This window comes from Hydra vulgaris, chromosome 10 (assembly GCF_038396675.1).
Source record: "Hydra vulgaris chromosome 10, alternate assembly HydraT2T_AEP".
NCBI lineage: Eukaryota > Metazoa > Cnidaria > Hydrozoa > Anthoathecata > Hydridae > Hydra > Hydra vulgaris.
This window is the reverse complement of record NC_088929.1, coordinates 6,582,778-6,597,500: the sequence shown is the minus strand read 5'-3', so window position 1 is coordinate 6,597,500 and position 14,723 is coordinate 6,582,778. Positions and strand designations below refer to the sequence as shown.

At 26.7% G+C, this 14,723-nt stretch overlaps 2 protein-coding genes across 2 annotated transcripts in view; one reads left to right on the top strand and one right to left on the bottom strand.

Annotated features, from left to right (window-relative positions):
• LOC100197403 (serine/threonine-protein kinase NLK) overlaps positions 1-14,723 on the top strand; it is a 34,438-nt gene that overhangs the window by 4,155 nt on the left and 15,560 nt on the right. Inside the window, exons 3-8 of the mRNA XM_065807169.1 lie at positions 10,559-10,614; positions 10,732-10,838; positions 12,162-12,310; positions 12,387-12,450; positions 12,967-13,049; positions 13,346-13,664. Coding sequence (XP_065663241.1) covers positions 10,559-10,614; positions 10,732-10,838; positions 12,162-12,310; positions 12,387-12,450; positions 12,967-13,049; positions 13,346-13,664 — 778 coding nt within the window. The remainder of the gene's footprint in view (positions 1-10,558; positions 10,615-10,731; positions 10,839-12,161; positions 12,311-12,386; positions 12,451-12,966; positions 13,050-13,345; positions 13,665-14,723) is intronic.
• LOC136085686 (uncharacterized) lies at positions 2,628-5,404 on the bottom strand. The gene is made up of 2 exons (XM_065806992.1): positions 5,170-5,404; positions 2,628-4,989 (listed from the first exon to the last, which is right to left on the bottom strand). The coding sequence occupies exons 1-2, from the start codon at positions 5,402-5,404 to the stop codon at positions 2,738-2,740; spliced, it is 2,487 nt and encodes an 828-aa protein (XP_065663064.1). The 3' UTR covers positions 2,628-2,737.

The window sequence follows — 14,723 nt, the reverse complement described above, 5'->3', positions numbered from 1 at the left end:
TATTTAACAAATTTATATTCATCAATAAATTATTAAATTTCATACAATAACCTCTTAGTGTTTAGAACTTATGACTGTGTAAAGTTACAAAATTTATAAGGTCTAATAACTATAACTTTTGAACTAATAGTAATTCCTTGTCTCCAATCATCACAACTTTTTGCAAAGCATCCTTAAGAGTTATCCATAAGTTATGTCATGCTTTATGGGGGGGGGATAGGGGTAGGTGATTTTGTGACAATTTGTTATGAAGGGGAGGAGGTCTCTGATTTCGTGAAGCAACATTTTTTTTTTAGTTTCAAATCTAGAGAAGACTCTGACCAAACTGCAACCCTCAGTTGATATATCTACATGTTGATTGTAAAATCAACTGCGCCTAAATCTTACTTAGTCGATGTGTACACTCCATTAACAGAGTAGTTACAGCCTGTTAATGGACTGTTACAGCTGTAGGCGCAATGCATTGGGCCTACAGATGTAGCAGTTTATTTACATTGCATGTTCGGTGCTTTGACTTTATATGATCCAAGTGCAGAAATTTATTTAGTTGGTACATAAAAGTGTGCAGCAACAAAACAAGTAAAATTAAAATAAATTTTTAAAACCCAATGCTTTTATATGTTATTAAAACACAAACTTTGCAATAAATTTTTTCTGATATTGCTATTTTATTTTATTAACATTCAGCTGTATGTGTGTGTAAAAAAAAAAAAAAGATTTCAGGAAGAGGCGGGTCTCAAACCACAGACTTTATCCAAATATGCTAAACGTGCATATAAGTATAAAAACAATCAATATACTTATTTTTAAAATTGTCATTCTTTTTTCCATATAAAAAATTAACTTAATTAATTGTCTTATTACAAAACTAATTATTGAATATTGTATTGTCAAGCAAGAGTATGTATGCAAATTTTGAAGAAAATCTATCATCAGGAAGTGACTCAAAAATTGATTGCAAGATTTGATGCTCACACACAAACAAACAGGCAGAGACAATGAGTTAATAAAAGTATTGGTCAAAAACAACCTTTGTGCACTAACAAAAAAAAATAACAAAATTTCGGCATTGGTAGCCAAAAGGTTTACTAGCCTGAAGCGGAATCCACTCAGCCACGCTAACATTGCTAGTTATGAGAAAGTTATATTTATAAAATTATATTTTTGCATGTATATATTGAAGGATTGGTTTTTTAAAATTAGGACCATGTTAAGGATAGCGATGTTAGTTTATACAATTTTATACGGAACGATTGGGGTGAAAAAAAACATTAAACAGACTGAAAAGTACTAATTAATTAACTCAGAGAAGCTAAGAAAATTATAGACATTATATTTAAAATCGTTTATAAAATTTTATTTTTTTGGGAGGTTGCAAAATTGTTGCCTAATATTGGGGTGGGTGGGGGGGATCAATGAAATGTTACAATGCATTATGGGGTGGGGGGGGTGAGGTGGTCAAAAAATTGTGTGACGTAATTTATGGACGACCCCTTATTTGATATATGTATAAACATATAAATGTTTAAAGTTTGTTCCATGTTTGGAATTTAGTTTAAGAATTTAATTAAGAAAATAAATAAGTAATATTAATATCTCAAACATCGAAAAATATGAGATCTGTTTCTGATATATATATATATATATATATATATATATATATATATATATATATATATATATATATATATATATATATATATATATATATATATATATATATATATATATATATAAAAGCAAATAAAATTTTTGAAAATCAGTTTTTTTAATGTCGACTATTTTTTTAATTTCTGCTTTGCTTTATGCACGCGTCTCCTGGGAAGACTTGATACTTTCAGAGAAAGAAGAACTCAAACTTAAACACTTAGTCCTTGAATGTACTAAAGCTTCCCACAGATTGCTATTTCAGTTGATTAAGTAAAGCTATGTGACTTCCAAGTCACATAGCTTTAAAAATATTTGATATTTTGACTTAAAAATTTGTACCTGGCTATTTTCAGGGTTGAAGAACCCAATGAAATAATCAAAAATATAAGAAAATATTTTTAAGTACCTGTAATTATCAATTAAAATAAATTTAGGCATTTTTTATATACCTGATTTTGATGCTCAAGAAACCCATGTGGCCTTGATGATATCAAAAAATTTTTTTTTACACATTGTTCTAAATTTTATGATCTTTCAGAAAACATAAGAGTTTTGATCTGCAAGTATATGGATTTCCAAATATGAATAACGGGGCACAGGCCCCACCTTTTTGTAGCGGAATCTTGCAATACATTTTCCACTACCTTTCAGACTAGCTAGAGCTATGAAAATTTCTGTATTTATATAGTGTTGATAAACGAGCATTTTAAAGTTAAAAAAGGGCCCAAGACACTAGGGGAGGGGGCTGGGGGCATGTGCCCCACTTTTTTGAGCAGAATCTTGAGATGGAATTTTTCACTATCTTCCAGACAAGCTGCAGCTCTGAAACTTTCAGCATTTGTGTAGTCCTGATGAACATGCATTAAAATTGTTTCAGGTCAGATGACCAGATGGTCCATGGGGCTGGGGCACCTGGGACCATGCCCCACTTTTTTTCTCAAAAAAAATTTTTTTTTTTTTTAAAACACATAAATGTGTTTTAAATTTAAGATAACTTTGAAAATATTGTATTCAAAAATTTTTATTGCTTTATACTTGTTCCGTTTTACTTCATTATTTACAAAATAAAATACAAAAAAAAAGAAAGTCAAGATAATGTTAAGATTAGCTTAGATGCATCGACGGTCAAAGTATAAAAACGTCCATTTGTTGTTACAGGTGCATCAATTATACAAGTTATGTTGATAATTGGCACCCAACACTCATCTACTCTAGATGGCCAGAAAAGTTTATTAAAAGGACTGTGCGGGTGCATTAACGTTACCATAACACCTTGTTCTATATTATCAATTTCATTGATCATACCAATCCAATCAAATGCATCATATTTACACATAATGAATTCACCCAATTTCAAGGCATCAATGTTAATTTGCTGATCATTTTGAGAACTTTGAATTCCAGAAAAAGAAAAAATGCCTGTTATATGAACATCTTCACTTGTTCGTTTAAAGCTAATAGTATCTATAGATTCTGGTTTAAATTGATGATAGCTCCTAGTTCCAGGAATTGTTCTACTTAGCTCAAAATGTGTTTTCAAAGTGGTGCGCAATTCTGTCAGTCTTTCTTTTTCAATCTTGAAAAAAATAATCCCTTTAATATTGTTAGTACAGTAGTCAAACATTTTGTTACAATTCAATATCTGGTCATTTATGGGCCTTTGTAGACTTGCATTTGTAGTTAATCGTTTTACGGTGCCGCCAATACCATCACATGGTGATTTACCATGGCTTGTAGCAAAAAATGTCCACTCTGCATCAATGTCAAAATCATTTTTATGGAGACAAATATTGTAAAGGTTTTTGTGATTTTTATACTGTGCAGCACAACCATCAGAAAAATAAAGAATCTTTGAAATTTTAGGATGATATTCTTTTAAATAGTTAACTATTTGTGTTTGAACTTCATACACAAAACCAGTGTCATGCTCATTATCTTCTGACATGAAGCAAAACGATTTTTCTTCAAGTTGGTCATTTTCGTTTAATAAATAGAGGGCAACGGGGTGCAATGTGCATTGACTTTTGCACCAATGGTAACTTTGGATTTCATCTTGAATCACAAAAGTGAAGTTTTCTGCAAAGTCACCTAAGACAATACAGCAGTCTTTTGCTAAATTTTCCTTTTGTTGCTTTAGATATCTTGCTTGACATTTTGCAATGTAGGAATGAGCTGTTAACTTGTTTATTGCCTCTGATAATATCAATTTGTATTCTTCCATTGTTGTTGTCTGATAGATCAGTGTTGTTCTGTCTGTTTTCTGCCACTGATTGAATGACACCTCCTCGTCATTGTCAATTAGTTGTGCATCCAGAAACTTCTTTAAAGAAACTATACCTGGACAGTTCGGACATCGATGAACCATGCACTCATTACTTGTCACATCACAAACAACTTTTGTCATCAGATCTTTGTAAGTACATTTTATTTGTATAGCATTGGTCAAGAGTATTGCATTCTGATGGAGGGTACATACACAAACGGAATGAGTGCCTGATGCTCCAACAGTTATACACCATTTTGGTCTTAAACTGCAAAACTTAGAAAATCCAATAACTTCTTGAGGATATTTAGTTTTAAAAGAAACATAAAGTTCTTTAAGATTACATAAAATAAGGCGCTTTTGCATGTGTTGTTTTCTACCAATACTTACGTAATCTTTTTTACCAGGCATTTGTCTAGTAAATTCGTCATCATGGTATACATTGTTGACTCTATTTAATGTTATTTCTGAAAATATTTTTCCTTTCTTAGTGCCTGGAACTGAAAAAATCCCTCTTATTTTCTTTAGTTTGCGCGCTTCTTTAATTTGGTATATAGTGACGTTGAAATATCTTGCAGCAAAATTTCTTGACCAAGACTCGGGTGTAAATGTTAACAACTGAATTTTAGTTTTTTGGTCAGAAACAATTAACTTTTCTTTTATTTCTGCTGTTAGTTTGTCTAGATCATCGCATTTACTTTTGTCAATAATTTTAGTATGAGGAATTTTATGTTTCAGTTCTTCTTCCCTAACATTATATACTTTTGAAATATGCTCTTCATACTTTGACATTGTTTTTATAACTTTACTTTTAGCAACAGATAACCGTTGATGCTTTGGAATGCTATGTAGTTTTATGGGGGATACTCCTATTGTTTCCAAACTAACATTTAATGCCTCTCGTGACTTTTCAGAAGTACCACATGAAACAGATTCTTCAAGTTCACAATTATCTTGTTCATGAAATTTACTTATTATAGCATCAAAGCAGCTCCGACAAAGTTGATATCCAGGCACAACATTTGGAAAATTAATTCTTAATTGTTTTGCCATGTCTAATGTTATTACATGACTCCCTGAAATGAAAAGAACAATTTGATTTTAGTAATTACCTATCAATATGAAAATTATTTGTACTTATTTCAATATATAATGCATAACCAGATCAGCTTTTTTTCAAACTTTTATAAACTAGTAGATTTTAATTTCATTATTCAAAAAAGATTTTACAATAATTTTTTATCAACAATATTTACCTTTGATTGCTTTTCTTTTTGATTTATGCTTGTCCAATAAATTACAACATTTGGTGTGCTTCTTTTCAAAGTGTGTACCAAAAATCTTTTTATCATCTGTTATTCCAGATCTCCAAATAAATTCTTCTCTGGCATCTTCTCTATAGCAATCAAATTTCTTTAAATCAATCTTTCTACAATAACTTAGTTTATGACAAGTATCATTTAACTTTTTTCTAAAATCACATGAATCCATTCTTACTGTAATACTAAAAACAATTTGAGATTAATTTAAAAATGAGAAACCAATAGTAATTAATTTAATGAAAGCAACTTAAGCAATCACCATGGTAATACAAAACTAAACAGTGATTGGTTTCTTTTATCTTACTTTGACAAAAAAAAAGTTTCCTTTTCACAAAGTTTAATTATACTAAATTTGTTAATGTTAAAAATGTTAATGATGACTTTAATAGGTAACAAATTTCTTCTATACAAGTGTAATGACAGGATGTTTTTTGTTTCTGTTAACAACTTTCTGTTACCATTTTAGAATTAGCAAAATATATTTTTCTTTTTTAATTCAAATTTTAAATTATACAAAATAAAATTCTGTTAAAATCATTACTTTAGACTGTTTTTAATCTTATACATGCAAATCAAAATTCTTGTAAACATTAAGTTTCTTAAAACATTTTTAAAAGGTTATTGAACATAAAATGATCAAAACCAAATGGAACAAATATAAATCACAAAAATTTGGGAAGCAATGTTATCAATGTTTCCCAAATTTTTGGGAAACATTGATAACATTGTTAAACATATGAAATGTTTAACGTTGTTAAAAATGAAAATCTAAAAAAAAAAATTTGAAGACAATAGTTTTAAAGTTATCTTAAATAAGTTTTAAAGAAAAAAAAATTTTTTGAGAAAAAAAGTGGGGCATGGTCCCAGGTGCCCCAGCCCCATGGACCATCTGGTCATCTGACCTGAAACAATTTTAACGCATGTTCATCAGGACTACACAAATGCTGAAAGTTTCAGAGCTGCAGCTTGTCTGGAAGATAGTGAAAAATTCCATCTCAAGATTCTGCTCAAAAAAGTGGGGCACATGCCCCCAGCCCCCTCCCCTAGTGTCTTGGGCCCTTTTTTAACTTTAAAATGCTCGTTTATCAACACTATATAAATACAGAAATTTTCATAGCTCTAGCTAGTCTGAAAGGTAGTGGAAAATGTATTGCAAGATTCCGCTACAAAAAGGTGGGGCCTGTGCCCCGTTATTCATATTTGGAAATCCATATACTTGCAGATCAAAACTCTTATGTTTTCTGAAAGATCATAAAATTTAGAACAATGTGTAAAAAAAATTTTTTTGATATCATCAAGGCCACATGGGTTTCTTGAGCATCAAAATCAGGTATATAAAAAATGCCTAAATTTATTTTAATTGATAATTACAGGTACTTAAAAATATTTTCTTATATTTTTGATTATTTCATTGGGTTCTTCAACCCTGAAAATAGCCAGGTACAAATTTTTAAGTCAAAATATCAAATATTTTTAAAGCTATGTGACTTGGAACCTTTAAACAAAGGTCTCAATTCTGAGAGGACAAGAGGGGCCTGGCCAAGATCAGTTGAAAGTAAAATGATCATATTTCAGGATCCTCTTGGAGCTAGAAGCTAAAATTTTCAAGAATTTCTTGTTTTACTAAGTACTCTCAACTGTATAAAATTCAGCAAAATCTGAGATGTATGGTGACATGGCCTGGCTCAATTGACATTGAATTACTCTCTCTCTCTCTCTCTCTCTCTCTCTCTCTCTCTCTCTCTCTCTCTCTCTCTCTCTCTCTCTCTATATATATATATATATATATATATATATATATATATATATATATATATATATATATATATATATATATATATATGTATATAAGATATGATCATGCATTTGATATTTTGTTTTGACAATTTGGCCCAGGCATTTTGCAAGTTTTGAAAATCTAAATGTTTAAAAAATGTGCTGAATAAATGAATGTAAACTTGAACTAAAATTAAAAATAAATAAACCATAAACTGAAATGAGAAATAAAAACTTGAAAAAACAAAAAATACAAGACTAAACTAAAATATAAAAATCTTAATGAATGATAAAATAAATAAAAGAAAAACCAGAACAATAAAATCATAAAATTACTATATTTTACATAATTACTTCAAAACTTAATTATTTAAAAATTTAAAACATTTTCATATTTTTTAATTTCTTATAAGAAGTTAAAACATTAAAAAAAAATTGTTAGTTAAAAAGATTTGAACCCTCATTCAATGCCGAGCTAACAATAAATAGCACTTCATAAATGCAACAATAAGTCAACATTGGCACTAAACTAACGCAATTAAAAATTTTTTAATTTTAAACTCTTAAGGCTTGAACTATTAATAGAGACACTTCTAAATTAAAAAAATTATTATTTTTATGTTTTCATTTTCTCTGGTTTATCCTTTCTTTTATTATTTGTTTAGTTTGTTTCTCTTTTTAGTTTATGGTTTATTTTTAATTTTCTCTTTAAATTTGTTTAGTTTTTTCAGGCCATTTTTTAAATGTGCAAATTATCAAAATATGCAAAAAGCCACTGTCAATTAGTAAAAAAAAAGTATTGTAAACATGGTCACAAAAGGTGTGTGATCGCATACCTTATATGAAAAGGCTTGATATATATGTTATGGTTGTCCCAAAAAACTACAATTTTAAAAAAGTCTGCTCCCACCCAATTAAAGTCCTCCATTTTGAATAAAAATTTTTGAATAAAAATTTTTGAATAAAAAATATTTCGAAGGACCTCAAGACCTTTGAACATTAAATGGAATCTTAATATTTTATACATATAATATACTATACATAATATACATATAATACTATACTATTACATATATACTATATATATTACATATATACTATATATATTACATATATACTATATATATTACATATATACTATATATATTACATATATACTGTATATATATTATACTAATACATACTATACATAATATACATATAATAATATACATAATATACATATAATATAATATACAAAAAATTGTATAAAAATTTCAAAATGATCATTTTAGAAAGAAAAAAAATTATTGACCAATTTTTGAAGAACTTTTTTATGGCTTATATTGTTGTTTTAACCATTAAAAAATATAATTCTACTCGCTAAATATTAAGAATTTAAAGAGTAAATTAGAGAGTTACTCGCTAGTTCAAAAGTCTTGAAGCATACCTTGAAATATTTTTTCATTCATTTCATTTCATTTTTCATTTTAACATTCAAAAATGTTAAAATCTAGCGTTGTTTTATTTATTATATAGAGTACAATTATGTGTAAGCAAAGACTATTTTTAAAAATTATTATTATATATATATATATATATATATATATATATATATATATAATATATATATATATATATATATATATATATATATATATATATATATATATATATATATATATATATATATATATATATATATATATACATACATACATACATACATACACACCTAAAAGTGTTTGAGGTTGGCAAAAATCGCCAACCTCATTTCTATGTTTTATGGTAACCCCTTTGTGTCAAATATAGTTTGCCGATCTCTAAAAGTTCGAGGTTGGTAATTTATTGCCAACCTCATTTTTCTTAATTCCAAGGATTGATATATACTAACTGGCTAGACCCTTAAAATACTGGTCTTAGTAAGTATATTCAACACCAACCATTTCTATGCTTATTGTTTATTTACTTCAATATTTTTTACTAATGAGTAGAAAATTAATTCATTTAAAAATTACTCTTGAGCAAAAAAATTCATGTGTGTACTCTTTCTGCATACTTTGAGGTTATTAAAACCCTTACCCCGTTTATTTATTCTTTAAAGTTCTTTATTTTCTAGATAAGTTGCACATAATTTTATTACGGAATAATAATACCATAAAATAATGATCCCAACACTTAGCATAATACAATTTTGAATTTTTTTAATCTCGCCACTATTTTAAATATATATAGAAAAAGAAGTTGTTAAAAAAAAATTTTTTTATTTTTTTATTATACATATATTAACACCATTCGATATACCACTATGCCAACATACCATATGCCAAGAGTTCCGTGTTAAACACACACAAGTCGGCACTACTAACATTATTAAGTTCAGCATTATTTTATGTATATATATATATATATATATATATATATATATCAACCCTCGGAAAAGTGTTGAGGTCAGCAAAAAATTGCTGACCTCGTTTCTATGTTTTATGGTAAGATCTTTGTATCATATTTTTTTGCCAACCTGCTGCCGACCTCTAAAAGATTGAAGGCGGCAAATTATTGCCAACCTCATTTTTTTTAATTCCGAGGGTTGATATATATATATTTATTTATATATATATATATATATATATATATATATATATATATATATATATATATATATATATATATATATATATATATATATATATATATATATATATATATATATATATATATATAGATCTATAGTTTGTTGGCTTTGGGAAGAGCGGAAGGAAAAAAGTGATTCTTACGCCAACATATACGTCACTTTTAATTACTTTTAACTTTCGTCCAACATTTCCGTGTTGGACGAAAGTAAAAACCATTAATTTAATTACAAATTAATCGTTTTTTAAAAAAACCACAAAAACGCAAATTTAATTGACCAGAATGTTTTAAAAACATTGTGAATGTTTTTAACAATATAAACAATGTTTTTATTTTATTTTTTTTAATAAAATGTTTTTATTTTTATTTTTTTTAATAAAATGTTTTTATTTTTATTTTTTTTACTGAAAATCATGCGCGGAGTGTTGCTACATCGACTATCTTATAGCCTGACTCGCAAGGGAGTGCTGCTACATCGACTGACAAATAGCCTGACTCGCAAGGGAGTGCTGCTACATCGACTGACAAATAGCCTGACTCGCAAGGGAGTGCTGCTACATCGACTGACAAATAGCCTGACCCGCAAGGGAGTGCTGCTACATCGACTGAGGGTTTGGTTAGGGCAGGCAGTCTATCATTATTAAAAAAAAAAAATTCCGGTCTTGCATTTTAATTTTTACTTTTTGTCAACAAAATATCGAAAAAACTTTCGGACAACATCTAAGGGTTGTATATATATATATATATATATATATATATATATATATATATATATATATATATATATATATATATATATATATATATATATATATATATATAATATATATATATATATATATATTTGTATTGTAAGTAATGTGAAACTTGCTATTATTAAAAAAAATTTTTTTCAAAACCTTTAAAAATTAATGATTCTGTTTTTGTTACATAGGTTTTGAGGGCATTAGATATTCTTCAACCTGATCCTCTAGATAGAATGCATGAACTGTATCTTTTTATTTATATTAACTTTAGCAATTAATTATTGTATTACTTTTTTCAATAATAAAGCACATTTCTGTTTTCAATATTGAACTGAGTTATTATTTTTAACAAAGCTTGTAGATACGTTGTAACAGAACTTATGCAAAGTGATTTACATAAGATCATTGTATCACCTCAACCTTTATCTTCTGATCATATAAAGGTTTTTCTTTATCAAATACTAAGAGGTATCATGATTGATGTTATTTTTATCAATTTTTTTAAATTTTTGTTAATATATATACTGGTTCTATATAGAATGTAATCTATACTATTTTTTTTTTTTTTTTAAGAAACATAATTTACAGTTTTTAGTTAAAATATGGTGCAGTAAAATCTTTTTTTTTCATCATATTATTTTGGAAATTTTTATATAGTAGGTATATTCTTAATATTATCAAAAAAAAAGTTCTGTAAAAATAGATCAACCTGGTACACAAATAATGCAAAATTATATAATCAAATACCCACTAAATATGTTTGTCCTAAATCTGGTATGTTAACTTGATTTGGTTGTTGCATTGTTGGAAGCTGTCAGTTTTAATATGAACTTGTTATTATTTTTGCGCTTGTAAGACATTAATATAATTACTATAATATAATTTTAACAATGTAATTTAAGAAAATATGTCTGCTTAGCTTCTTTTTGCCTGGAATATTACATAAGACATTCAAAATGAAGTTAAATTTACAATGGTTTAAAAAAAAATATAGATGTGCAATCTATACAGGGTTTATCTTTCTTTCTTTTCCATATACTTCTTTTAGCTTAAATTTACTATAAATACAAATTTAAATAAATATTTTTGCAAATATATTTGTTTTTTAACTTTTTTGTCATAACCCATAAAAAAATTTTTTTTTTTTTTTGCAAAATGCTTTTGATATTTAAAATATATTGCCTGGATGGTCACTGTGTATATGATAATCAATTTGATTAAAAACTAATGATTTAGTATCTACGGTTATTAATTTACAAAAAGTCAACTTTGTTATAGCTATGGCTTAATTTCAAAGTATTCCAATGTACAAAAAAGTATCTTGTATTTTAAAGCTAATAAAATAACAAGATTTTCGCAGGAGGTACATGCTGCTGCATGCCTTTCCTGACCATGCATTTAATATTTTGTTTTATTTTTCAAGTTTATCTTTTATTTATTTTTTCATTGGGTAAAATTTTTCTTTTTTTCAGTTGATGGTTTTTTTTTAACTCTCTTTATAGTTTTGTTCGGTTTCTTCAGTGCATTTTTAATCACAAAAATTGTCAAAACATGCATAAAGCTGTTTTCAAGCTGTGTTCAAAACAAAATACTTTATGTGTGGTCAGGAAAGACATGTGACCACATGCATTATCTGTGAAAAACTGCAATAAATATAAATTTATATAAATAGTTGTTATATTATAGTACTCAATATTTATTATTTTGTTATTCATATTATAAATGTTTAGACATATTGATAAATTTTTGGTCATTTTAAAACTTCAATTAAAAATGTTTTTAATAATCCAGGATTAAAATATTTGCATTCATCTGGCATTATTCATCGTGACATTAAGCCGGGTAATCTATTGGTAAATAGTAATTGCCTTTTAAAAATATGTGATTTTGGACTTGCTCGTTGTGAAGAACCAAACAGGTCAAGAGAAATGACACAAGAGGTATTAATGAATTGTAAGATATTTTTGTATTACACTAAAGGCGTTTTTTTAAGGTATTTTTGTTTTTTTCCTTTAGGTTGTTACACAATACTATCGATCACCTGAACTTCTTTCTGGAGCAACCTACCATTCGTATGGAGGTGGATTTTTAATTAATTCATATAAGTTTATATTTTTTGTAGATAACGTGTTAAAATTGCACTTTCAAATTTTCATGAACAAGACATTAGTTGTGGTTTTTTTAAAATAAAAACAAAGATTGAGAATAATATATTTACAACATTAAATACTTAGTATAGTTAAACTGTTTTTTCCTGCTAGCTGTAAAATGTTGCTTAGTGTTTTCCTCTTTTAAAATTCTCAAAAAAACTCTTACTCTATCTATTATTCAATCAGTTTTCAGTCTTCCAGCTATTAGCAATTATAACAATTTTGTGTTAAAAGTTCATTGAAAATTATAAATTTCCTACATATATTTATGTATTATATTCCTTTTTGTACGATTTTTCACTATATATAGTTTGGATTTCTCTTCTTTTTTTTTCTTATTCAAAAAATAGGTACAAAAAAAATGTTTTTGGGTATTTAATAAAAATTTTTTTTTTTTTGATTAAAGTTTAGCATTTGTTTTTTATGTTTTTTTTACTTTTTATTAGTTGATATATGGAGTGTTGGATGCATTTTTGCTGAGCTTCTCGGTAGAAAAATTCTTTTCCAAGCTCAATCTCCAATACATCAGGTTTTTAAATTGATTTTTAAATAAGTATTTAAATGTTAGAAAATATTATTATATATTATATATAGTTTATATAAAGTATATTTGTAACGTTTATTTAAATTGTTGCTGCTATTTTTTTTTTTTAAATAGAATTAAAATAAAAATTTTTAAAGTTTTTTTTATTTGTTCAAATGAGTCGATTTGTTAAACCCACAGAATCATAGATATTAAATCAGTAATTTATACAATATTAGTATTGGATTAATTTTTTTTTAATTTTTGAAAGTATTTTTTTTTTTATAAATTTTTTTTAATAGCTAAATCAAGTAATTAAACTACTGGGTACTCCTCACCCTGATGATATTCGGTCATCAGGTGCTAGCGAAGGTGCATTTTGTTATATTATGTCTCAACCTTACCGACCACCGGCAATGCACACTCTTCATAATTTATCTAGCCGAGCTAATCACGAGGCAATACATTTACTTTGTAGAATGCTTGTTTTTAATCCAAATAAGCGTATAACTGTTACAGATGCCCTAACACATCCATACTTAGATGAGGGCAGATTGCGCTATCATACATGTATGTGCTCCTGTTGTTCAACTTCTGCTGCTGGAAGGCAATATGTTAATGGTATAGAAAAATTTTAAGTTTTTATATTTTATTGTATTTGTTTAAATAAATATTTATTTAAATAAATAGTTAAAAGTTAAATGTTTTTAACTTTTTTAAATTTATTTTATATATTTTTTGAATTTTGTTGCATTGTCTTGTATCTGTATTGTTTTTGTTACTAGTGGTATTTTATATTCAGTTAAATCTGCATTTATATGTATGTATATATATGTGTGTGTGTATATATATACAGGGGCTATTTAAGGAAAATAATTTGGGCAGTGGTACCTGTTGTAATGAAATTTTGTGGAAACATTGCCATATATAAGCATTTTTTGGAAATAAAAACAATATTTGCTGTATTAAAAAAAAAAAGGTCTTCAATGTCTGAATTTGGGCAGTGCCCTAATGTCGCCTAAAGATGTTAAACATTGTTGAAAAGAGTCTAGAATAGCCCCTGATATATATATATATATATATATATATATATATATATATATATATATATATATATATATATATATATATACACACACACACCATTGTTTGATCATTTTTAATTTTTCTCATGAAATTACATTTTATAGGAAACGTAATTTCATATATTTTACATAATTTCACATAGGTTTTAAAATACTATTATAGAAGACTGGAAAAAGTTTAAAATCTTAAGAATTTATTTTTAATTTAATGCCTACTAACATTAAAATAGCCATAAACACATAAATAAACAGTTTTATCTGATAAAATAAATTAGTATTAGATTTTAAAACTTAATGAAAAATTATAATCACTCTAAAATTTATAGTAAAAAAGCTTGAGAACAACAGAAATTTGATTATTAAGTTTTATTAAATTTTAAATGACTAAATAACTTTGCTATGCTTATTATGAATAAATTTGAGAAACAAGTAAAATTAAAAATGTGTTTTTAAAAACCCAATGCTTTTATATGTCATTAACGCAAATTTTGCAATCAGTTATTTCTGATATTACTATTTTATTTTATTAAGCCATTGTGGTTAAATTTATTTTTCATGAAGTTTTGCTAATTGCATATAAAAATTATTCTTCTTC

What these genes read in the sequence shown, in the direction of transcription:
- LOC136085686 (XM_065806992.1), bottom strand. Translation starts at nt 5,404, where the DNA reads ATGGATTCATGTGATTTTAGAAAAAAGTTAAATGATACTTGTCATAAA. An exon ending in AAAAAGAAAAGCAATCAAAG is followed by an intron (nt 4,990 to 5,169) that starts GTAAATATTGTT and finishes TTTTCATTTCAG; the next exon opens with GGAGTCATGTAATAACATTA.